The sequence below is a fragment of the Schistocerca piceifrons genome, chromosome 1 (assembly GCF_021461385.2).
Source record: "Schistocerca piceifrons isolate TAMUIC-IGC-003096 chromosome 1, iqSchPice1.1, whole genome shotgun sequence".
NCBI lineage: Eukaryota > Metazoa > Arthropoda > Insecta > Orthoptera > Acrididae > Schistocerca > Schistocerca piceifrons.
Genome location: NC_060138.1, coordinates 513255350 through 513282487, shown reverse-complemented (window position 1 = coordinate 513282487; position 27138 = coordinate 513255350). Strand labels below are relative to the sequence as shown.

At 44.8% G+C, this 27138-nt stretch overlaps 1 protein-coding gene across 1 annotated transcript in view; it reads right to left on the bottom strand.

Moving 5' to 3' along the window:
- Positions 1 to 26775, bottom strand: part of LOC124797543 (inter-alpha-trypsin inhibitor heavy chain H4-like) — a 104259-nt gene extending 77484 nt beyond the window's left edge. Inside the window, exons 1-7 of the mRNA XM_047260794.1 lie at positions 26675 to 26775; positions 12448 to 12614; positions 12228 to 12338; positions 8071 to 8209; positions 5925 to 6036; positions 5214 to 5374; positions 1153 to 1356 (exon numbers count right to left, since the gene is read on the bottom strand). Of these exons, the coding sequence (XP_047116750.1) occupies positions 1153 to 1356; positions 5214 to 5374; positions 5925 to 6036; positions 8071 to 8209; positions 12228 to 12338; positions 12448 to 12614; positions 26675 to 26755 (975 nt within the window). The 5' untranslated portion in view covers positions 26756 to 26775. The remainder of the gene's footprint in view (positions 1 to 1152; positions 1357 to 5213; positions 5375 to 5924; positions 6037 to 8070; positions 8210 to 12227; positions 12339 to 12447; positions 12615 to 26674) is intronic.
- Positions 26776 to 27138: the final 363 nt, after the last annotated feature.

The window sequence follows — 27138 nt, the reverse complement described above, 5'->3', positions numbered from 1 at the left end:
ATGTTCAAATTTCTTTTCAGTCCAATTACATTTGTGATTCTGTTACTACTACAGGTTGAAGTAAAAAATTAGTTTCGTCCAAAATTTCTTGTAACGTTAGTTTTCATTTTGTTCCTAGCAGCTAGTGAGAATTTTCTTTTAGAAAATACTCCATCGCATTCTACACGAAAAATAGAGTAGCCCAGCATTTTTTAAAAATTTTTACGAACATTTGAAATTATCGCTATAAAAAAACTCTCAATGCTGTTAGACGGCGAAATGACGTTGAAGTCCTATTTTCGTGGCGGCCCCTATAGACACTTTTTCTTGTTTTGATCTTTACTACCAAACCCTGAAAGCTAAATATCCTATTTTCTTAGCAGCAACAGTACCTGTACACTTGTCCCACTGTCAGAGGTATCAGAATGATTTTCGCTTGTAACTTTCGAGTCGTTCGTTTCCAAGCCAGGGACGTTTCAATCAAACTGGTACATTTATACGTCTCCATCGTCCTTGAGAGTTTGTAACATCATCACAAATTCGCCCCATGTATACATAGACTTACTGGCGCTTTGTAGTATCGTTGGATGACGTTTCTTGACATGAACTCCTATCCAAAATATTCTGTGCTCACTCCCCTCTACAAATCCTTGAAGTTTGTAATGGAAATTGCCGAACACCCTATATAATAAGTAATTTTAAATAACAGGTAATAGGTAGTATTAAATAAAAATATGTATTGTTTCTGTCATAATATTCCCATAATCTGTAATGCGTATATAGTAACCCTCAATGGTTTTCTTCTCACTTTGATAACGTTATTTACTGATTTTATGTCATTGTTTATTTGTCAATTTGCTTGGGTTGCAAACCACTACCAATTTTCTATGGACTCAATGGCAATGACTGCAGCTCTCCTGCTCACAGTGGACTTAAACTGAACAAATGCTACTTAAGTTACGAGTTTAGTGAGTGTGTCTACAAGGGACTATAGACGGATTTTGAATCAAACTCTACCTGACTGAGATCCCATTTCTCATCCTCTGTGCCACCTCTTCTCTTTCTACATGAGAAAAACTTTTATCTATTTCCCATTCTTTAGTTGCCTGTGTCAATTGAACGACATTCTGGATACTACCATGATGTAAGCAAACGAAGGAACCTACTTCTTACCCGTGATCCAGAGGAGAATGTGATTAGAGTGAAGTTGTCACGTGGACTCAGCTCATCAAGGATGGAGACCATGGCCTGCCTCAGCTGGTCTATCTTGTGACCGCTCATGGAGCCACTCACGTCCAGCACGAACACGATGTACTTTTCCAGCGGTGGCAGGTCTGGTGGTGAGTAGAAGTGCACGAAGTATCCGTCATCAGTCACCTGCCCACAAGAAATGTTTCAAAACCGTTAGTGAAGGCATTATGGAAACTGACGCTAATTAACATGGCATCATTCAACGATGTTACAACGATAGACAAAAAAAAGAGGTGTTCCATGTGAAGAAGGAATCTTCAGCTGGGAAGACACAAAAAATCACTACAATTTGTGTTGAAGCACGTCCCCGTAGTGCACTCCGATCTGTTTCATAATTTCACTTGCTGCGTTCAAGTGCACACTGTGTGAGTCACTTGATGGCCGAGCATCTCATGCCTCGTGAGTCGGTAGGCCAGCGGCAAGAAATTTCTGCTCCGAATCGCGCGTCATATCTAGTTCAGCTTGGAAATTTCGGCCACGGCGAGCCAAAATTTAATTCGCTGACATGTTCTGGACAGAGGAAGCTACGCACTGCTTTTGTGTCCTGTTTCTGCGTAGTCTACAAGTTCTGTAGGAAGATGGTGGTATTTTGGTGTTTCAATATGTCGTTTGGTACAATGAGGAAAGACTGCTACTTGTTGCAAACTCTAACCATGCAGTTCATTCATGATCTATTCACAGTTCTCGTGTTTCAAATGTATTTTCAAATAATGTCCATTAAAGTAACTTGGCAATTTGCTAGGGGACTTCGCTGTTCCTTTATGTACTATTAGAATCCACGTTCATCTATGGCTGACGATATCCATTTATAACGTTTCCGTCTGTGACAACAAAGGGCTTACGATATCTTCACCTCTCACATAAAAGGCATAGGAAACATTTTGTACCTTTTATTGTGGATATCACGTAGTGATTACGTGATTTGTGAACTTGTGCATGAGTTGTACTGATGATCTATACTGTCCATGTGAGATAACCTTTTCTGTACTGCTTTTTTTTTTCAAACATTACAATATTCAGTTTCTCAGATTTTTCATACACATACTTATTGTAGTAGACAAGTTTCCTTTGTGGACCAACACACCAACGTTGCTTTGTTCAATCATATCGATACGAAATGTCTTCGTGGGACCTAACCCCATTTTCCTTTGTGTTTATTTTCAAAGTAAAGTGCCTGCTGATTTTGCAGTGCACATGTCTGCAATCTTTCGTAAGTTTTTTCAGCAATCAGGGACGGACGACACGATGCAGTTCCTAATATGCAGACTGCGACAGTTGTTTGATAATTTGCAGTAATCATTGTATTGTATTACTGCTTGAAGATGAAGCGAAAGCAACATGTGATGAGGAAGCGTGAGACCGAATAATCACAGGCCCGTCATGAACACCCAAGAAATTGCATTGTAATGGACAATCTAAGGGCGAAGTGAAGATATGCATATTTTGGCCCTGAGTGCTGCAGCGTTGTTAGGTTGGAATTTCACATTAGTACTACAGTGTTGGCCTTCACTTTCGTGTTGAGACAATGGTTAGACACAGCACTAGGTTGTTCTCATCATCATCAGAATTTCATGGTGTTCCGAAATCCAATGCAGTTTCAGACGTACACTCCAGAGCACATGCTGTATCATCAGTCCCGAGTTTCCAATCACTGACAAGGTATGTTGCAAAGACTGTGTGAGTACTTTCATTGGTGTAAAGACCAGCATTAGTTAGGTCGAGGGACAAGCTTCACTTGTTTCGGATATCACTGATAATTTCGCCTACACCAGGTGAGCTCATCAACAATGTCAGCACATGGAAAATTATAAAATACAATATCACGTTCTTTGTTCAGCACTTACACTTCAACATAACTGCGCTCGTTAACATTTTGATCTTAGCTACACGTAGTTCGTATAATTTCCTCCTTTCCTTACCTGTAGGACTGATAGGTGCTACTTGTCCACTCTATGGAGGGATTACTGAATTTAAATTTGGGAGGGTCTACTAAAAATCTACTTTTGTAACAGTAATGTTGTTGCATTTGTATCGAACCGTAATCGAGAATTTGTATCGATATATGTAATTTGTAGCACAAATTGGTACCTATTGTGACGAATCTTTCTTAATGCTGAATTTTTCTTTCCAGCAGCATACACATAATTTGTGAAAAATCTGAAGCTGAGTCTTCTCCCAGAATTTGATCTTTTGGAATGTGATAACAGCTGGAATTCATAGCATTCACGAATTATTTAGGATAGCGTCTGATATCTATGAGACTGAAGATTTACCTTTATATTTCTAGAAAAAGTTTATGTCTATTGTTCGTGACCACCACTAGCAAACAATCATGGAAACTCTAAAAATAAAAGAAAATAAATAATAGAAAAGAGAGAAAAATTGAAAAAGCTCCCATAGAAACATTGGAAGAGCTTTAGAAAAATGAGGACTACGAAAGGTATAATTAATAGCAAGCATTTTTGTAAAAACGTTATTATGTGAATGGCATTAACAGAAGCTGTGAAAGAGTTCACAGTCTGACACGGGTTTATAAAACTGAAAGCCTGACGACATCAGGAGTGAGCTTCGAGTAAAGATAAATAAATTCTGATACCTGAAGAAAGCTAAGTGGTAACAATAAAAATGTAGCTGATACAACAGTAATGGTCCCGTATTTTAGGGGAGAATAACATGGTTCCTATTTTTTGCTCTTCTTCCATCATTATTTTGCAGAAACCATGAGGGGACGGAAAAGAAGTAAAATAAGTATATCAGTACAAGCATTTCACCACTACGATTTGCGAACGCAGTAGCCATTTTATAACGAAGAAATACGCGGAAGAAAGGGAAAAAGCAAAGATACGAACCAGCAATTAACACAGAATAATTATCTGTTGGAGGAGAGAATTGAAATAAAAAGAAGTTGCAAATACAACATGAAATAACAAAAAATGGTAGATATTAAGAAACACAAAAGACGATTAAAGGCAAGAAACTTTGTTCAACGGAAGATACCAGCTGATACTAACATTCAACTGGGATTAAACAGTTTCTAGATGTGAAACTTCCTGGCGGATTGAAACTGTGTGCCGGACCGAGACTCGAACTCGGGACCTTTGCCTTTCGCGGGCAAGTGCTCTACCAACTTATTTTGATCGTTGTGTTTGGTCATGGCGGACGTCACATGACATCCGTTCAAGTTCGTTTTGGTGATCCTTCCACTCAGTTTTTTTATTACAGAGGCCAACTATCTCTTTGACCGAACACGCTGAGCTACCATGCCGGCAACTCTACAGAAGCTCTGTAAAGTTTGGAAGGTAGGAGAAGAGGTACTGGCAGAAGTAAAACAGTGAGGACGGAGCGTGAGTCGTGCTTGGGTAGCTCAGGTAGAGTACTTGCCCGCGAAAGGCAAAGGTCCCGAGTTCGAGTCTCGGTCCTGCACACAGTTTTAATCTGCCAGAAAGTTTCATATCAGCACACACTCCGCTGCGGAGTGAAAATCTCATTCTGGAGTTTTTAGATGTATCCGTAAAACCAATTTCGTCGATACGAATGAAATATGAAAAAGACAGTTTATTTACATGGGGATTACGAAGTATATGAAGAATGATGTGTTCAGGAGAACATTGTATATCAACTACGTAGGTAACATATAAAAAGAAAAGAAATGTTCAACATAGTACATAAGAGCAAAAGAAGTCTGCACAAAGCTCTTACAGGAAGGGAAGACTAACAACCGCTGTTAACTCCTAAAGCATTAGGGATTATTTCATTTAATGATGGAGACATCACGGGTTTTGGTTATTATGTGGAATGCAATCGTTATTAAAAGACTGACAAAGCGTCAGTCTGTCAAAATGTGAATGTCAGGTTACCACCCCACTTACAGTTCATTCGTAGGTTAGTCCGTATAGAAGTACTTGATACCCAACTGGATTACTTAGAGCTAGTTGGGCCACTACACGTGATCTAGGGAAGAAGTGAGCAGAGGGGTGACTCACGAGTATCTGGTTGGGGCTGGCGGCGTGGTCGACGTCGTACCGCACCAGCAGCTGTCCCTGCACGCCCTCCGCCCTCAGCGCCGCCTGCTCCTCCCTGCTGGGAGACCACCGCACCTCGGCTGTCGTGGCCGAAGGCCTCTCCGTGTGCGCCAGAGGGTTAGCTGCGTGTAGGCATTACTATTTTTAGCGATTCACAAGTGTGCCGGTATCTCAAAAGGCTTAAGAACTTAGTTTTTTCCAGTACAAAAATTTACTATTCCTGAATTCTGCATGAGATTTCGGAATTTCAGCCGGAAGTCGTCAACATCTGACCACAATGTTTCGGCTGCCAAACATGCAGCCTTCTCCAGGTGAGTTCACCACTGTAAATCTCACCTGAACATGGATGGCTGCCTCGTTGTCAGCCGAAATTTCGTGGCGAGATGTCGACTCATCCAGTTGTAATTCCGAAACCTCACGAAATACTCATTATGCTGGCAAAATTTCAAGAGTCACTATTCATAACTCTCTTCAGTATCTATCGAAGAAACTGATCAGTCTTTGTTTTGTAAATGATGATACTTTTGAAGTACTACGTCATACAGTAAGATGATGGAATTCTCTACAACGTGAGATAAAGAATGGGCAGGTCCTGTATTTATGGATAAAACATCCATAATTGTGGTAAGTACGTCAATGGTGTGTTGAATCTGAGAACGGCGGTGTACTCACTAGAGTTCTCTTCGTCTGAGACGTCGTTGCTTTGCTGCAGACTGGGGACTTCAAGAAGGGTGATGTCGCTCGTCTCGTTGATGTGCACCTCCACCGATAAATCGTTCACGATCTGTGGTGAAGAAAGAAAATTATGAGAGAAACTGAATAAAGGCAAACTTACGTTTACAGCATTTGTATGTTTACAGGTAACTTTTCACAGCCTTTACTGGAAAACACTCTAGAAAAGTCTATATGTAGCGGGAATAAAATTCAAGGAAGGAAAGCTAGTCTACAACTTGTACACATGCCAGAGTCGAAGGGCATAAAAGGGTGGCAGAAGCTGATAAGGGAGGTGGCAGTGTTGTTACCTGTCCTTGATGTTCATCAGTCAGCACAACAAGAAATGAGTCAAGGAGAAGGCTTTTAAGTTCAGGGAGAAGAACCAATAACTTCCAGGTTTGCCGACAGCTTTATAATCTTCTTAGAAAGACACATGAGTTAAAGGCCATTAGATCGGAATGGATAGGTCCTTAAAGGAAGGTTATAATATAAGTATAGGAATACAAGCTTTCTCCACGAATTTCATTGATGAAAGAATCTCGGTGTCATACGAGTCGTGTCGTGCAATGGCAACATTTCGACAATTTACCACTCGTTATTTTCAGGTGAAGAGAAGAAGATGATTAGTAAGAAAGACGCCGAAACGTTGTAACATGAGTGTCAACAGAAACAAAACAAGGGTAATGGAATGTTGACTGAATTACATGAGGAAATCAGACGTTATAAGCAGTAGATGAGATTTGTTATTGCACAGCATACTCAGTGAGGTTACAAAAGTTGCTGACTCGCAATAGCAAAGAAGACTTTCAGAAAAAGATAGATTTGTTAACACTGAATATAAATTTAAATACTACGAAGTCTTCGCCGAAAGAATTGTGAGTGTAGTCTTGCACTGAACTGTAGTGTGGACGATAAACAGTTCCGACAAGAATAGAACAGATGTTTTCGAAATGTGGCATTAAATGAGAATACTGAAGGTTGGATGGTTAATTTGGATAGTACTGAGCAGTTACTGAATCGGATTGGGGAAATAAGAAAGTTATGACACTGTTTCATTAAGAAGGAATTTGGTGATAAGAAAGATCCTGAGACTCCAAGAAACATTCAGTTGGGTAACTGAAGGTAGTGTGGAGCGACCACACTGGCTAGGCGAAAATATGCAGGTTCACATCGATGTAGGTGTAATAGTTGTGCAGAGATGATGATATCTGCACAGGACAGACTAGGTGGAGAGCTGCATCAAACCAGTCTTAGGACCGAAGACTACAACAGCTGCGCTAAAGGTATAATCTCCTTAACAACTTTGGAGTGTTGCAGTTCAAGGCGTTTTTATATTCTTCAACTAGCTACTAGGTTGACACAACCTTCATTTTATTTTATCTGTCATTCTTCATCTCTTCATAACTATTATAACCAATGGCCTCATTATTCTGTCGGCGATGGTCTCATTATTCTGTCTCTCTCCTGTAAATATTGCAGATCCTGCCAAGTTGATAGTCCCTGTACAAGTTTAGTCACGTCATACTAATCAAACAGACTTACTAGTCAAATTATCCTACAAACAACCTTACTCTCCTTTCTGCAGTCTATCTGTTCACTGTTTCCTGAGTCGTCTTTAGTTTCATACAGAAAGGTAAGTTCTTCAGGGAAAATATTCGTTAGGGAATATCCTAATGACGTTTGCTCTTGTTGCATCTTCGGACTGTATAAGTTAAACAGAAATTGTAATGGGATGAACCTCTGCCTCACACCACTATGTGATGGAGGTATCCACCTCCTCCCTTTATATCATTTGATTTGTTTCCTTTTCTTTTTTTAGGTCTCCTTGTAGATTTCTTTCTCTTCACAGAACAACAATTGTTTTATTGACTTTAAGTATCTTTAAGTTACCACAGTAAAGGAAAGCGTTCTCAGACACTAGACTGAACTAATGACTGGAAAAGAGCACCTAGTACAATATCAGAACTACAACTAGGAAATGAGAAGAGCAACAATCATTACTCATTATTCAAGTTTCTACGCTCCTTTTCGCAGTCGCTGTTAAATAGTAACGCTGAGTATTCTCGGTCCTTAGTTCGTGTGTACCTACTCAGAGCAGACGTACCTGTCCGGGATTGAGGTTGATGCGCAGGTGGTAGGAACCAAGCTCCCTCTGCAGTAGCTCCTCGTACGTCAGGTTGAAGGTCACCTTCTTCTGAGCCTCCACATTCACCGACACGGACACCACGTTCGAATCTCTTGCACTAAAATAAAAATGAGTCAAATTTTTATATGTTCTCGATTAAGAAAATAGCCTTGAAGCAAACTATTTGAAACCAAGTTTCTTATACTTTTAGTAAATCTATCAGAAAAAGAAAATGGTCTATTTGCTTTTGCTGGAGACCAAACAGCATAGGACAAAAGAAAATTTTCGTCAAAGCACGGTAGCAACCAAAACTAGGAAAAATATCAGTGACTGAGTAAAGGCAGATGGAAAGAACAAGTCGAGGAATCAGTGCAAATAACCGCAAGATATTTCCACATACTGAAAATCATCTTACTCAGAACAGGCCCGAGATTCGGAGATAACGAAGCACTGCATATCCCATACAATGTCTCAGATGGTGTGAGCTGAGTGTCCGTGTCACGTCTGTAACCTTGTATCTGGTTATGGACAATTTTAGTCTACATATAAATAAACAGTCAGTCTTGATAGTAACTAATATTTATTTACTCTGGTAACTGGTTTTCGTCAAACATAACCATCTTCTACGTCTACATAGATACTCCGAAAGCCACCGTACGGTGCGTGGCGGAGGGTATCCTGTACCATTATTTGTCATTTCTTTCCTGTATCAAATTCAAATAGAGCGAGGGAAAAACGACTGCCTATATGCCTCCGCATGAGCCCTAACTCCTCGAATCTTATCTTCGTAGTCCTTACGTACAATGTATGTTAGCTGCAGTAGAATCTTCCGACAGTAAGCTTCAAATGCCGGTACTCTAAGTTTTCTTAATAGTGTTTCTCGAAAAGAACGTTGCCTTCCCTCCAGGCATTCCCATTTAAGTTCCCAAAGCATCCCCATAACACTTAATGTTGTTCAATCCTGCCATTAACAAATCTAGCAGTCCGGCTTTGATGTGTTTCGATGTCTTCCTTCAATCCGACCTGGTACGGATCCCAAACACTCGAGCAGTACTCAGCAATAGGTCACACTAGCGACCTATATGCGGGCCCCTTTACAGGTGAACCACTCTTTCCTAAAATTCTCCCAATAAACAGAGGTCGACCATTCTCCTTCCCTACCACAGTTCTCACATGCTCGTTCCACCTCATATCGCTTTGCAGCGTTACGCCCAGATATTTAAACGACTTGACGGTGTCAAGCAGGACACTAGTAATACTGAACCCAAACATTACAGATTTTTTCTACCTACTCATTCGTATTAACTTCCACATTTAAAGGTAGCTGCCATTCGTTAAAGCAACAAGAAATTTTGTCTAGGTCATTTTGTATCTTCCTATAGTCATTCAACTTCGACACCTAACCGTACACTACAGCACCATCGTAAAACAACTGCAGATTGCTGCCATCCTGTCTGCCCAATCATTTACGAATATAGGGAACAACAGCGGCCCTATTACACTTCCCTGGGGCACTCCTGAATATTCCCCGTCTAGGAGAACGTACTAGTTTCTATTACTTAAGAAGTCTTCGAGCCATTCACATACTATGAACTTATTCCATATGCTAGCACCTTCGTTAACAACCTGCTGTGGGCCACCATGTCAAATGTTTTCCGGAAATCTATAAATATGTACTCTGCCTACTGGTCTTCATCCATTTCGGAGTATATCATGCGGGAAATTGGCAAGGTGAGTTTCGCACGCCGGCTGGGGTGGCCAAGCGGTTCTAGGCGCTACAATCTGGAACCGCGCGACCGCTACGGTCGCCGGTTCGAATCCTGCCTCGGGCATGGATGTGTGTGAAGTCCTTAGGTTAGTTAGGTTTAAGTAGTTCTAGGTTCTAGGGGGCTAATGAACTCAGTAGTTAAGTTCGATAGTGCTCAGAGCCAGCGAGTTTCGCACGACCACTAACTTCATGGTGACGGAGAGCTGTTGTACATACCAAAAGGCACCTGTTAACAATTTCTGCAAAGGAAGGAAACATTAGTTGCGATCTACTCCGCTTGGCTTCGTCCTACTGCTTAAGGTCGCTGTAGTTCCAAAGCAGCCCCATAAATTAACGTCCAGTGGTGTTTGATGAAACAAAGACGTTACCTGATCAACCTGTTGGGTCTGCCACGAAAGAGGATATAGAAATCAGAATGCGCAAGAACAACTGTAACTGGAACAAACACTATAATTTCAGTGGTGTACTGCATCAAGCTCGCGAAGCTATGAGATTACGTAGAGAAGGCCACCTCAGAAACAGATACGATAATCCGCTGCTACCAATAAAGATGATGAAAATTATCGTTGAAGGCTCATGTTTTTATTCTAATCTGCTGCGGCCATGATCCACGAAATTTTCCCTTGCAACAATTTGCCTGTCGGCTGTCTGTCTCGCTTCCATGGATACGTATATATAAAATGACTTGATATTTAAACTTATTTTATATTCAGATGGTACATTTCAGGAGATGGGTTCCTTATTAAGTCTTTATCTACCAAGTCCTCTCTACAGCCCACATATATAAAATGGTTTGATATTTAAACTTATTTTAAATTGTTCAAAAAATGGTTCAAGTGGCTCTGACCACTATGGGACTTAACATCTGCGGTCATCAGTCCCCTAGAACTAAGAACTAATTAAACCTAACTAACTTAAGGACATCACATCCATGCCCGAGGCTGGATGCGAACCTGCGACCGGAGCGGTCGCGCGCTTCCAGACTGAAGTGCCTAGAACCGCTCGACCACACCGGCCGGCAAACTTATTTTAAATCCAGATCATACATTTCAGGAGATTGATTGCTTATTAATTTATCTACCTAGTTCCCTCTACAACCGCTAGATCCCTGTAATAAGAACATGAAGCATGCTGTCTGTATACTTTAAACAGTCATGCACAGTCATTGAACTATATGAAAAAAAGCAAATTAGTTACAAACTACGGCCCGCACACACTTATTCAACATGTAAACGTCACTATAGACATTCGTATTTAGGTTATGACATGTTCGATATGCCTGCCACCATTGACGATGGTGTGTCGCAGACGAATAGCGAAATTCTGAATGACCGTTGAGGTGACGGAACATCGATGATGTCGATGGCCTCCTTAATAGCTGTTTGTAGCTCAGCAATGGATTGGGGTGATTGCTATACACCTTGCCTTTAATACAGCCCCACAGAAAGGAATCGCATGTGTTCAGATTCGGAGAATATGGCGACCAATCGAGGAGCATGCCAGTGGTTTGTGGGTATCCCAGGGCTAGAATACGGTCCCCAAAGTGCTTCTCCAGGACATCAAACTGTCTTCTGCTTCGAACTCCGTCTTGTGAACCACATCTGTCGAAATCGGGGTTACCTTGGATAATGGGGATGAAGTCATCTTCCTAAACCTTCACGTGCCGTTGGGTAGTCACCGTGCCATGAAGGAATATCGCACCGATTGTTCGTGACTTGACAGTGCACACCACATAGTCACCCGTTGAGGGGGAAGAGACCTCTCGATCGCGAAATGCGGATTCTCAGTCCACAAAACGAGCCAATTTTGCTTATTGACGAACCCATCCAAATGAAAGTGGGCTTTGTGGCTAAACCAAACAATAATAATTCCCATCGTGCCCCGCAGCCAAATGTGCAGTTTGTACCTCTTAACGAAAATCATTCACAAGTTATGACGATTTTATTTGATATAATGGTCACCCTACGTATGTTATCATCTTCGTAAGCTAAGCTAACATCAATTATGTCTTGACATTAAGTGATATGCGTAATTTTGAGTATCCGATTTTATATCTCCAAATTGGTGATATCTCAATAATTGGTATTCATTGTGTGTTTTGGGAAAATGACCACAGACGTTTTGCTAAACAAATCAACTCTTAAATGTTCCATGTAGATCATCATCGTTGCTACCGTCCCGTTTACTGTTCCATTTTACAGTTTCCGGCTTGAGATTTTACTTTTGTACTGACGACTTTCCGGAGGCCTCAAGGCATGAGCTAAGGTTGACGCAGGAGAAACACTGCTACCTGTGGGCAAGCTTTCAGATTTCTGGACGTGAGAGCCCACGCATTACGACTGAGCGCTGTGAGAGCAGCCGCCGCTACCTGAGCTGCACGTGCGCGGCGCCCTGCCCGGCCTGCACGGCCTGCTGGTACTCCTCGCGCGCCTCCTCCTTCCCCTTCACGTACGCCTCGTACGCCTTGCCGTCCATCTCTCTGCAACAACACAACAGACACCTTACAGTGCACACCCTATCACTGGCGCTATTCGTGATACCACACATAAGAGAAGTTGCATTAATAGCAGGCTGCTAGAGGGTCTCACATGACGAATCCCGATATGAAGGCAGTCTCCGGCAGGACGGCGTCGAAGCTGATTTCTCTGGACACGTTGGCTGTGTTGGCCACCCTGCTGGTCACCACTGTCTTGGCGTACCGGTTCCGCACGTGGCTCACCACATGGAGGCTGTACACGTCCGGAGGTGGATACTCCTGAAACAAGGCTCAATTTCAGTACTGTAGCAAACTTTCTCATTGCTTCTCCGTTTCCATTAGCTTCTTTCGTTTTGTTTGTCCAACTTTTCTCCTTCATTTCTACCAAATTCACTCAGTTTTTATAGAAAGGAGATGGCTGCGTCATATGATTGATTAATAGACCAATTGATTCTTTGTTGGCAGTTGGCCACTTGACCATATTGCCATCTCAGATGTCAACAGGAGACTTTTCTAGCGTTTAGAACTTCCACTAAAGAACTAAGAAACGTTCAATTGATGTTAATTACAGGAAGAGGTTTGAGCTATAGATGAGGTCACGGATCAAACAGTCGCCATCAAGGGGTTCACAGCGTACATAATTAATGAGTTGGTAAATTTGATAGTACGATTTCTCCCACAAAAGTATTTTTCCTGCTATTCCAAACCGATCGATGTGTTGCCAGGTATTAGGACTTTTTATTGGTGGGGGTCAGCAAGTATCATACGCTCCCAATCCCACTGGGAGCAAGTATTTACCAGAAATTGGTTGATTTCGGTACATAGTGAAGATTGGTACGTGGATCTGCTGCCATGTTAGTTGTTCCATATGCTGAACTTCATTACCTTAAGGTTATGTGCATTGGAAACTCATGACATGAATTCGCTTGCATCCCAGAAGACGTGTGCAATTTTGGCAGTTTCTGTAACAACACGTGCTCGCGTCGAGTTCTGCAACAGGCCGACCGCCAGCTCAGAGATGCTTCTGTAGTTGGCAAAGCGCTCAAGCGTCCGGGCCCTCTTCGTCATCGCTTCCAGCCACATATCTCATTAACTGCTTATTTATTACCTTCCAATCAATTCACTTTCTTGATACATCTAGCAATATTCCCTAAGGACTGAAACGAGCTGTTATTACTCTCTTGTGTGTTTTATGTGTTCTTTGCCAGTGGCTAGTTTCTTTGTGTCAACAGTACTCCCTAATTGAGGATTCACAACCGTTTCCATATTGTGAAGGCTACCTCACCATTCACATTGTGATTGAAGTCAAAATAAGGATTCTGAATTCAATTGCAGCACCTCTGTCATTCCTCTGTAACGCTTCCAAATGTCCCTAAGAAGCTCAAACAGTCACTACTGAAGTGTTTACTGTCGGCTGCGAACTCTGATTCCGAAAGGTCGAGGTGACACGTAGTGTTTGCAGGTCAACTATTATTTGTCTGTAAACTGCAGGAAGGAGCGACGGAGCTGCAGGAACGGTTGTGATCCTCGATAGGATTCAACTATCCATTTTAATTAAAGTTGTCCTGTGTAATAACCGAACCTATCTTTTAGTTCATTAAACTCCTCACCAACGGTGAGGAATCAAAGCAATAAATTTCTCCAAGGCGTCACAGGCCTGGAACATATACCAACTGAGTCTGGTTTTCACTCCATTCACAGTCTTGCGCCTCCTTATGTTTGCATGCGTCGCTGCTTGTTGGGTTTCCTCATCGCTTAAGCAATGTGGCAAATACGTCGTTAGTCGCTCTAGTATAATTCTTTGAAGTGAGAGTGTCGCTGTGTAACGTTTAAATTTTGGTTTTTATTGGAGCTGTTAACGGATCTATTGAATTCTGCTTTACATGGAAAAAGAGATTTCGTGTGTTTCGTGAAATCAATTTTTCAGCTTCGTACTTATTTTGTGCAAGTTGCCTGACCGTCAGACCATAGCGAAATGTTCACAAAGTATTGATGGTGTTAGGACAGCAACCAGCCACAAATTTACTTTCAGTTCCTTTATTCAGAGGGTACCGTTACCGGTTTCGGATCATTGTGATTCATCCTCAGACGGTTTACAAGCTTTATTTATGACATGTGGTGTGTTTTTTACAGATTAATTGTCCTAAAATATAAATAAAACATAATTATAAACACGCCACACACAGATGGTTGCGTTACAGATTTTCGTTGCATGTGACTTACGTGAAACGTCGGTTTCGAGTGTTTGTTTTCATAAAATTCGTCCAGCATATGTAAATGCATTCCCACTGCATTCCTATTGTCGCACACGTAAATTGTTCTCACTGAACACTTAAGAGTTGTCACTGAGCCGACTCCTACCACGCACCACATGTTTTGATACATACAAAGAGCTTGCAAACATACGTGTATCACAGATGCTATGATATATCGTAACATTTGACGATGATGTCCTATGTTTGGAAAGGATCATATATTCGTTTACACAAATGTAATGCCTTTTACACTGGTACAGAGACATTGAATTTTTGAGTTGATATTGCTAAATTAATTCACCTTGTGTGAATGCTCTGAAAAGCTAATGATTTGCATATTACAGCACCCTCTTCCTGTCGGTTAAATTTCGCGTCTGTAGTACGTCATGTTCGTGGTGTAGCAATTTTAATCGCCAGTAGTGTATATTATTGATTAGGAAAAAAATCGTACCGCCACAGCTGATACCTGCAGTAGTAAGGTCTTTTCGCTATCCTAAAAACTTACTACGCATATATTTTCAAATAAATTGCATGTGCAAGCCATCAGTCTGCGAAATGCAATTCTGTGTAACTGGTACGGAAGGAAACTTTTTATCCTTGGTGTGCAAAATAAAACAAGTACCAAGAAAATAGGAATATAATTCTATGTTACGTAGACGTCTATTATATTTCATAAACGGTTCACGGTAGAGTAACTACTTTTGACAAGTGAACAGGGGTAAGAAGTTCGCATTACGTGTAATTCTCCTACTTTTTTAAACTAATAACATACTGAACTATATTTTTAATGGAATAATGTACTTCTTACTGGCATTCGAAAGCCTTAGCATAGTTTCGTGAAGATGCATGATATCCATAATGTTAACAATGAGACTTCATGCAATAACCTTCAGACGTCCTTAACATGAAGGCTGAGCACGCCAGAATTGTGCAGTCTCAAATATATGGGGACGTAAACGATGCATAGAAAACAATGGCATCACTTTTTAGTTGTTCCCCGTTATTTTCGAGAAACATGTCGTCGTTATTATCAAAACTGCATTATATGACAGTGCTACTGTTTAGCGGAGGTCTTGAGCGAGGTGTGCATTAACTGATCTAAGAATCACCAGTTCATTGCAATAAAAACTTTTTGGTGTTGGGTACATCAGTAACTCAGGCGAATGTAATCCTTTTCACCGCTTTATTGATATTTTCTTTTATTATAACTTGCATTTAGTTAAATTCGTATTACTTGCGGAAGCTTAGATAAATTTGACCAAACCATCGTGGGGTAATATTATTTTTGCAGTGAGTTGAGTTGCTGGGTATGATAGCACACAATGCACATGTCGACCCTATGACGAAATCGAGAAAATATTCAGAAGGAAGCCGTACATCGCCCAACTGTCTCTAGTGCTCAATCTTGTCACAGTGATTTTAAAGCAAGCAACAATAGGGTAGGTCAGTTGCAAATGCTATCTTGACAGTGCCATGAGACGAATTAATATGATACTCTAGAAGGCGCTCATGACTGCTGATAAGACACACATTTTGGTGGGGTCGGCCACATACTGGTGATAACGTATAGAAGGACTAGACCTTTTCTAGGATGAAGTAATGTAGGAAGTATCCCTATTTGACTAAGGTTCATTGACACTGGGGATAGTTCAGTTAATGGGAATGAAGATCATAAAGTGCAGTAAGTTTATTTCATTAAAATGTTGTGGAAATTAATGCCAAGAAGACAAACTGCTATTAGATCTTGACAGTGACATTATTTGTACCTCAGCGTATCATTTACGAAGGGAGGATATACTAACATTTTCTTTAGAGGGGTACAGCTCACTGATTTCTATGCAAGGAGTTCGTTGCAGAAAGGAAGTGTCACTGAAGTCTTATTCAAGAGAGATGAGATATCAAAACATTGTAAAGACTAAATATTTGAAAGCTGTGCAGGAGGGTTTGAATTTTCAGGGGATAAAATCGTCAGCTTTGGAGATCTCCAGTTTAGACTACAGATTCAGAATTGACGCTGTTCTAGGCTCAATTCTTTAAAAAAGTTAAAAAAACTGGTTTTATATGGTGATTTTAAGGTAAACTTTCAGACTGAATTCCCAGAGGTAAGAATGTCAATGGATTTACATGCATCTTACAACCTGGTACAAAGGATATAGTTTCAAGTAGAGTTCAGGGAAACATTATCATGGTCATAGATGATATCTTCGTAGACTGGCACAGTGGAGAAGAATTAGTAACCGTCTATCAGACCGCAAGGCACAGATCGTAACACTGAAAAGAATCACAGCACAGTCATATCCCAAAGCAGTAAACAAATATTTAAAGATATGACTCCATTAGCAATACAGACGTTTAAAGACGATTTCGAAAGGCAAACGTGGCAACAAATCTACAACAAGACGACTTGTACGACAAATATAATTGATTTCTGCAAACCCTTAATCATAACTGCGTAGGCTTCCACGGTCAGAGTCAGTCGACATAAACGTTTTTTGGATACGGTACAGTGCCATAATGTATAGAACTACTGCTGCTGGAGAAAAAACCAACTTTTCGGACACGATTGCAGCGGCCTTCTCCTTCGTCTACTGATGCGTTCTAGCTATGCAAAAAAAAAAAAAAAAATGGCTCTGAGCGCTATGGGACTCAACTGCTGTGGTCATAAGTCCCCTAGAACTTAGAACTACTTAAACCTAACTAACCTAAGGACATCACACACATCCATGCCCGAGGCAGGATTCGAACCTGCGACCGTAGCGGTCGTGCGGTTCCAGACTGTAGCGCCTTTAACCGCTTTTTTTTTTTTTTTTTTTTTGTCATACAAGAGTGTTCAGTTATGAGTAGGTGGAGACAAGGCGGGCAGGGGTCGGAACCCGAGGCCTGGCCGCGATGTGTCCCCCCTCCCGTCCCTGAATCACTCCCTCAAAGTAGCTTTTATATTTAGTTTTATTTTATTATTAAGTTTTTTTTTTACCAGGAACAGGGTAAATTAACAAAAGATCTTTATTGGTACAAACTTAAATGCAACAGAAATGCCATCCTTCCGGCTAAAATAACATTATACTCGTGCCAGGCGAGCAATTTTTTTGTTTTTATGAACAAGGTGTAGGAAAAAAGAATAATAATCCTGATGCAAGCAAGAGGTGTGAAGCAAATTTACAGTGGAGTGAGGGAAAAACCACTGTGTTCTGGTATAGTGCATAAAAGAAAGGAGGCGCGTGTCCATGCGCCTACTCCACTGTGAGTTACAATATAGAAAGTAGCGCGGGGAGTCTCAGATGTCAGCAGGGGGGGGGGGGGGCGGGAGTGTTGTCGGCGTGTGGCATCATCCAACTGAGCGGGGGTGACGTAAAGATCGCATGTAGGTAATTGGCGAAGAAGGCGCGGTAGCGCGGTCGGTGTTCGACTTGACTGTGGGCGGTTTGTAAGTACTGCCAGAAATCAAGGCGTGATTTGTCGCCATCATTATACATGTAGGTGATCGTCCATCCCTTGACCCATACAATTGCATGATTTTTGGCGGCGGGGAAATAAGTATTCTCAGGATGGATAAAAGTCCATGGGTCAATCGAGTCCGGTGGAACGCGGAGGTAACAGGCAACGAACTGTCGGGCCAGTTTCCAGACGTCACTGGTGGCAGCACAAGTCAGTTGATGGACATCGTCATCCACGAGGTGGCAAATGGAACAAAGTGGAGAGTCCAGTAGTCCGATGGCGTGAAGGCGATGATTTGTGGCGAATTTTTCATTTGCGACTTGGTACCATGTTGCCCGGACGTGGGAGGGAAGAAAAGGCTGGTGGATATGACGCCAAACCGTGGGCCACCGCTTGGACGGATGTTTCACTTCGATATTGTTGCTGGATATGGAACGAAGCAGTGTGGTGTAAAAATCTTTAGGTTGAGGAGAACGCGTGGTCGGTAAGTGTGTGTGAGCGTAACTAAAGTCGACGATGAAATCAGAAATGTGCGCCAGATGGTGCTTGATGTGTCCGACTGGTACCGGTGGTGTTATGGTTGCGGGTACAAGAATTTCCAGCAAGCTGCGCGTAAGGGAGGTGCCCCCGTGCCACTGCTTGTGCGTGGTGGACATGTACTAGGACGCCGCTCGGAGTCGCACATTGACAAGGCCGAGGCCTCCCGTTCGCGTGGGAAGGGTGAGCGTGTCGTAGCGGACCATAAAGAGCGTACCGGCCATAAGGAAGTATCCGAAGGCAGCCTGGAGGCTGCGTCCAATTGTTGATGGCAGCGGAAGTACCTGTGCGATGTGGACCATTCTGGACGCCACATGTTGATTGAGGTATTGGACACGTTGTAAAGAATCGAGTCGTCGGAGAAGATTTTGTCTCACCGTCGTGCGGATAGTTTGCAGTGCACGCCGAAAATTGATGGCAGCGGAGCGGCGCACGGTGGAGGTGAAAATAATACCAAGGTATCGTAGTTTTTGTACACACGGGAGAGGTGCTAAGTCAGCGTGTGAGAGGCCGCGTCCAATGGACATCGCCGCGGATTAGCCACATTCATGGTACTGCCCGCTGCAGTGCCGTACGTTGATATCAAATCAAGTACCGTGTGTGTTTCACTCCGTGAGCGGATCAAGAGGAGGAGGTCGTCCGCATACGCACGACATTGAAAACTGTGCTGTCGCAAAGTGAGACCAGAAAGATGGCTAGTCAGACTCCCGATGAGTGGCTCCAGGTTCATGGCATAGAGTAGGGTCGAAAGTGGGCAGCCTTGCCGTACGGAACGCCGAATCGCCACTGGTCCCGCCACACGGCCATTAACCTGAATCAGCGATTCGGCTGTGCCGTACAGGCGCCGGATAACGTCGATAAAGGCTGGTGGAAAACCCATACGGTCCATCACTGAGAACAGAAAAAGATGCCGCACTTTGTCGAATGCGCTGTCAAAATCAATGGCAACCACTGCGGCGCGGAGTTTGCACGCCGCTGCCAGTGCAATTAAATCGCGACATTCTCCTGTGGCCGTTTGTATATTAACTGAGCCGCCCTGAGTTGTCTGTTCCGGGGATAGAATGCTAGGCAGGACCTTGCGGCATCGCGTTGCCAGTAGGCGTGTAAAAATTTTATAGTCTGCGTTTAGCAAGGTCAGGGGACGGTAATGTGCTGTCGTCACGCCTGGTGTCGGTTTGTGGATGGGTATAATAAGTCCCGTGACGAAGGACGGCGGTACGGCGTTCCCCATCGTCAGCAGTTCGTGGAACATCATTGTCCACCGTGACGCCATTAGTGTGAGGAAAGCGCGATAAAATTCTATCGGCAATCCGTCGACACCAGGTGACTTATTCAGAGCGCCTTTTTTGATGGCATCGTGGACTTCGTCACGCGTAATTGGCTCCATCATCTCGTCCGCTTCGTCGTTGGTGAGGGTGCGAGTTACGTGTGGTAACACAGACTCCTCAGCGTGGTTGTCGGTGGTCTCCTCCTGGTACATCGTGCGGTAGTGGTCGACAAAGGCACTGACGATTTCGGCCTGGCAAGTGACGTGCTGGCCGTGACAGGTGTTGATCTCGGTGATGAGTTGTTGTCGTCGATGTTTCCTATCGGAGGCGATATGATGCATGGTGGGATGTTCTTGTTCCGCCGAATCTTGACATCGGGTTCGCACCATAGCCCCCTGCAGTCTACGGCGTGTCAACGTTACAATTTGCGCCTTAATTCTGCTGCGTTCCCTCTGGGTGTCGGGGGTGGGCGGTTGGGCGTCCAGGTCGCGGAGAACGGCGTAGAAATAGTCGGTAGTGTGCCGGCGCCACGCAGCTACCTCCCTTCCATACTGAATCAAAGTACGTCGAATGGCAGGTTTGGCACATTCCAGCCACCAGGTCAAGGTCGTGCAGTATGTAGGTACGCGACGTTCAGAGGTGGCCCATGTCTCGGTAACACGTTGAAGACACTCGGGATCATGAAGATGGGTGGTGTTGAGCTTCCACGGTGCACGACTACGCCAGACCACTTGCTTGGGAAAGAGAATGTTGCAGATGTAGGCGCAGTGGTCCGAAAAGGCCAGAGGCCAAAGTTCAGCACCTTGGACTGCAGGTGTGAGTTCCCGAGAGACGTAAATTCTATCAAGGCGGCTCGCGGAGTGACTCGTCTGGTAAGTATGTCCTGGCGCGTCGCCGTGCTGAACTTCCCAAGTGTCGCGGAGCAACAGATCTCGGACGACAAGACGCAGTTCTTGACAGGTGTTGTAGTGGGGCACTTGATCTTTAGGGTGCAAGACACAATTAAAATCACCCCCAAGCAAGTAATGGTCGCAGCGTCCAAGAAACAAAGGAGCGATTTCTTCTGAATAGAAGAGGGCCCTGTCGCGTCTGCGGGTGGAGCCTGACGGAGCGTAAATGTTGACGATACGCGTCCCCATGACGGTGACGGCCATGCCTCTGGCAGATGGAAGGTATGTGATATCGGCCACTGGAATGCCTTCTCTGGCGTAGATGGCTACGCCGCGTCCCAGATGGTCACCAGGAGAAGGATAAGTGTTATATCCCGCGACGTCTGGAAGTGTGGCCCAGTGTACTTCCTGTAGTAGTGCGATATCGACGTCCGACGCCCATATCATCTCTCGCAGCAGTTGAAGTTTCACGGGTGAGCTAATGGTGTTAGTGTTGATCGTCGCTATTCGGTAGGTTTGGAGCCGTACCCCGCCGTGGAGGGGTACTCCACAGGCGGAGAACGATGAGGGGCGAGGCAACGGCGAGTCGTGCCGTACGCCACCTGACGGCGTTATCAGCGGCGTAACGATGCTTCCGTCTGGGGTAACTCTGTCTCCAAAGTATGGTCCGGGTCCTCATCGACGTCCTCACTCCACACCATTGAAGGCGCTGTCGTGGTGATGGTCGTATGTTCCACGTCGGTCGTAGGGGCGGAGGACGTCTCGGCGGCAGTCGCAGCGGTGGAGTCCATTGGTTCAGGAGCACCTGTGCGAGTCAGTAGAGTAGGCATCGACACAGCCACAGTCGGCGTCATGTTGTCGTCATTCGTGTCGTCGTGTAGGTTCTCCGAGGCCTCGTCGGGTCGGACGGCCTCTGCAGCATCAGGGGGAGGTGATCCGTCTCGTTCCGAGACCGTATGGCGCCGCCTCTTGCGCCTCTTAGGTGAACGTTGTTTGCGGGTTCGTCCCTCCGTGTCGGAAGACGGAAGAGAGTCGCGTCGCTCCGAGAGGAAGGCCGTCGCGGGAACGTCAATTGACGGGGCGTCCATATGGTCGTGCGGGTGGGGGTCGGAAGTCGTCGCTATTGGTAGTGGCGCCGGAGTAGCGTCAGGCTTTGAGCGCGACGTGTCGGCCCCGGCGGTATCCGTAGCATCTGGAAGGGTCACCGGTACGTGGGCCGACGGGTGGCGGCCGTGGGAGGAGAAGAGAGCGAGGATGCGTAGGTGACCGGTAAAACCGTCGTCGGAGTCGGAGGCGTCACGGTAGCGGATGGCAATTGGGTGATTCGTCGCTGAAGACACTCAGATCTGAGGTGGCCTTCTTTGCCGCACCCGGAACAGGTCTTGGGTTGGCCGTCGTATATGACAACCGCGCGGCACCCGCTAATTTGCAGGTAAGATGGCACGTGGCGATGGAGATCTATGGTGATCTGCCGTACACCGTTAAGAACGGGGTACGTTTGGAATTGCGCCCAGCGTTCGGCAGTGTGGCCATGTACAGTGCCATATGGGCGGAAAGCCGCGATAACGTCTTCCGCCGGGAGCTCGAACGGGAGTTCGAAAACTCGTATGGTGCGCATTCCTAAGCCGGCATGGTCGACGGTGACCGCTCCGACATTGCCGTCGGCGTGGCAAAAGCGTAAGCCATGGTTGGTGTCACGAAGTATTCTTTCACATACCGCGTCATTGACGACTTTGACGTACACCGTACTGCTTAATATGGATAAATGGATGCCCAAGATATCGGAAGCTGGGATCTTAGCAACGTCGCGTAGGAAGCGTTCCACTTCCAAGGCCTTCGGTCGTGCGTAGTCGTTGCAGAAGGTGAATCGTAAAGTAGATTTTCTAAAACGGTTGGCCATGGTTCTAGAGCACGTAAGCGACACGTAAGTGACGGCCGCGGAAATGTAAACAACAGCGAGCGCGCTCCGCAGGCGGAAACAGCAACGCGTCCGCACTGCACGGCGGCGAAAGCCGGACTGAGAGTCAGTCGACATAAAAGTTTTTTGGATATGATACAGTGTCATAATGTATAGAACTACTGCTGCTGGAGAAAAAAACCAACTTTTCGGCCACGATTGCAGCGGCCTTCTCCTTCGTCTACTGATGCGTTCTAGCTATGCAAAAAAAAAAAAAAAAAAAAAGGCTCTGAGCACTATGGGACTCAACTGCTGTGGTCATAAATCCCCTAGAACTTAGAACTACTTAAACCTAACTAACCTAAGGACATCACACACATCCATGCCCGAGGCAGGATTCGAACCTGCGACCGTAGCGGTCGTGTGGTTCCAGACTGTAGCGCCTTTAACCGCTCGGCCACTCCGGCCGGCTCTAGCTATTCAATGTCCCGTATATTTTGTTGTAACTGTTCACTGCGCAAGCCATCACGTCATAATTTTAAAAAGATAGTTCGTTTTATTGGTCAGTTAAGGAAGAAGGAGAGGGAACTTTATTTTAATAGGTTATTGCGGTGGAGGGAGAGCGTGTTATGTGCCGTGATTGGTAGTCACCGTCGAATGAGAAGTTTGCTGCTGTTTACCAACTGCTGGACGTCGGCCGCGCAGCAGCAGTTACTCGCCGGTAGTGCTCGTGCCTCTTGTTGACAGTGCGGTCTGTTGGGCTCTGATTGCTGGCAGCCAAGATGGGGCAAGCCTGAGTCCATCTTTCCTGCTCATGTTGTTAGGGTGTTTAAGTATTTCGATGGCCTCTCTGATTTTGCGTTTCGTCATAGCCGGCTGCTTGACCAACACACAGATTCGCTGAATTTTATTTCTGTTCCGCAATCTTGCTGATGTTCTGCCACCATATTTGTTGTGTTGACCTAGATGACTATAGCGTTCGTATTCCCGTATGCGCGGTGCTATTGGTCTGCCTGTCTAGCCGATGTATGCCTCTCCACATTCGGATTCCAACTTGTACACGCCTGCAGTGTGTAATGCGTCCCCCGTGTCCTTAGTGAAGCCCTGCGACAACTGTAGAAGACTGGCTGCATTCCAACCCGGCGGAAGTTTTTGCCTATTCAGTCAGCAACATTTTTCACGTAAGGTAAGCGCACTGTTGGCTACAGTTTCTCCATTTCTTGCTTATCTTGCTTACTTATACTCGTCGACAAGGCTCTGTGGATCGACTTATGGCTGTAGCCATTGGCTAGAAACGTTGTGCGTAGCCTTATAAGCTCAGGTATTATTTTTTGAGCATCACTTAGGCGCTGTGCATGGAGTGCCAAAGAACAGATGACCGAGTTCCTCTGCTATGGGTGGAGCTGGATGCATTACACACTGCAGGCGTGTACAATGTTGAATGCGAATGCGGAGAGGCATACATCGGCGAAACAGGCAGGCTAATAGCAACACGCATTCGGGAACACGAACGCTATATGCGTCTAGGGCAGCACAACAAATGTGTAGTGGCAGAACATCAGCAATATTTCGGAAAAGAAATAAAATTCAGCGAAGCCTGTGTGTAGGCCAAGCAGCCGGTTATGACAAAACGCAAAATCAGAGATGCCATCGAAATACTTCATAAGAAAACAGAGCGGATGGACTCAGGCTTGCCCCATCTTGGCTGCCAGCAATCACAGCCGAACTGACCGCACTGTCAACACGAGGCACGAGCACTACCAGCGAGTAACTTCCGCCGCGCGGCCGACGTCCAGCATTTGGTAAGCGGGAGCCAACTTCTCAAAAAATGGTTCAAATGGCTCTGAGCACTACGGTACTTAACATCTGAGGTCATCAGTCCCCTAGACTTAGAACTACTTAAACCCAACTAACCCAAAGACATCACAACATCCATGCCCGAGGCAGGATTCGAACATGCGGCTGTATCAGCAGCGCGGTTCCGGACTGAAGCGCCTAGGACCGCTCGGCCACAGCGGCCGGCGCCAACTTCTCATTCGACGGTGACCACCAATCACGGCACATAACACAAGAGCCACTAGACAACAGAGGTTACGCTCTCTCTCCACAGCAATAACCTATTAAAATAAAGTTCCCTCTCAGTCTTCCTTAATTGACCAATGAAACGAAATATCTTTTTTAAAATTACGACCTAATGCATGCGCAGTGAACAATAACAACAAGATATAAGTTACACTGCATAGCTAGAAATCACCAGTAGACGCAGAAGAAGGCCGCTGCAACAGTCGCCGAAACGTTGGTTTTTTTCTCCAGCAGCAGTAGTTTAAAGATTATTGTCACGTCTCACCTCAAAATCTCAAGGAGTGTGATCGTATGAAGTTGAGTAGCACGGCCGCTTCGTCTTAGTCTAGCGGACACTGACTTGGAAGAGCCAAAGAAAGAAGAGAGGAAGACGGCGTCATTTCAGATGGAGCACAAAAAATGTTCAAACGTGTGTGAAATCTTATGGGAGTTAACTATTAAGGTCATCAGTCTCTAAGCTTACACACTACTTAATCTAAATTATCGTAAGGACAAACACACACACCCATGCCCGAGGGAGGACTCGAACCTCCGCCGGGATCAGCCGCACAGTCCATGACTGCAGCGACATACACCGCTCCGCTAATCCCGCGGGGCGATGGACCACAAACTTATATTTTGGATTAATGGTGTTGGTCGTATGGGGATATGAACGGTTGTACTCCCGGATATCGGTCCAGTGCGTTATCAGTGCACCGATAGAGGGTACTGTGTATCGGTGGCTCATAAAGTTGAGGCTGCTATTTTAAAAACCGTCTCTGATTTGTGTTGGGTTTTAAAACGCCGATTATCTTATGTATTTCCCAGAGTAACAAAAAATAGTAACAGAAATCATCATTCATGTTTACGTTACAAATTTAATATGAGAGAATTAAATGAATTTATCTGGCTGTGTTGGTTGGTAGCCAGTTACTTAAAAAACAACTAGAGTATAAAATCGTTGGGGAGTTATGATTCGGCACGTTTCCAGTCTGTCGATTTGGTTTACATAGTGAGGGTCGTTAATGTTTGAGGGCGTGGAGGCGTCCTACATGGAGACACAGGCATTCCGTTCGATTCTTGTTGCTAGATGAAAATTTCACCACCAGTATTCGGGCAGCAACGAGGACCGAGAGTTTGGCAAACAATTTTTATCATCATATTTTCCGACAATGTCCTGAATTTAATTCAGAACTTGTCCATAGAGTCTCAAAAAAAAATGGTTCAAATGGCTCTGAGCACTATGGGACTTAACATCTACGGTCATCAGTCCCCTAGAACTCAGAACTACTTAAACCTAACTAACCTATGGACATCACACAACACCCAGTCATCACGAGGCAGAGAAAATCCCTGATCCCGCCGGGAATCGAACCCGGGAACCCGGGCGTGGGAAGCGAGAACGCTACCTCACGACCACGAGCTGCGGACCATAGAGTCTCAATGAGACGGCATGTGAATCTCTTGGTGGTGATCTAGACGCCGGATTGGAACGTTAAGCTCGGTGGGCCCCTTAGTGCTATTCGAGGGGAATAGGCTGACTGCCCGCACCGCATTTCGCCGTCTGTCATCACCACACAGTGTGCGATTAAACCTGACATCAAGCACATCATTATAGTCACCTACACTCAACAGATACGTTTACGACACAAGTCTCATGCAGCGCGAGTGAACAGGCTAATGTGAGCGGAGGAAGGGAATCCTTTCCGATTGGTCGAAAGAACCTAGTTAACTCTCGAGGTCACCAGCAACGACACACAACTGTTTCTTTTGCTTCAGAATTTTACATTCCACGATCACAGCACATCCATGTGACTCACATACTTCGCACACTGCAAAGGACAAACAAAAGCTCTTTTATACGGAGATTCTGAATTTTATGTCGTTTACGTCTCGAAAGTCCCTACTAGTACTGCAGACTCCTTGTGCCAGAGCACACTGAGAAGATCCTTGAGAACATCTCCCACACGTTAATAGGGAATGACTGGTCGCTTACCGGCGCGTCTTCAGCGGCGGCGAAGGCCAGCGCGAACACCGCCACGAGCGCCGCGGTAATAACTGCCTCCCGGGTGCGCATGCTGTCTGCGACTGGCCGGGGAGGCGCCTCCGCCTCCATATAAACCGGCAGCAGCAGCCGGCGCTACACCGGCTTTCGCAGAACGTGACGTCTCCAGACGCCGATTCCTGGAAGCACCTGACCGCTGCTGCAGCTTCTGCCGTCTTCAATGAGGGCACATCGTACACACCTCGTTCGATCGCCTCGCCAAATGTCAGCTACTTGTTTTCCTGCGCTGGAAGATACAACGAGGACTACAGTTCTCGGAGAAGACGAAAAGTCAATGTGGCAACTGCTAGAAAAACAATTTTTGAAAGAGCTCCACACTGATCTAAGAAGAAGATTAAAACATACGTCCCTTTTACGGTACTGGGTCTGCTTTATGTCCCGTTCACATTTCACCA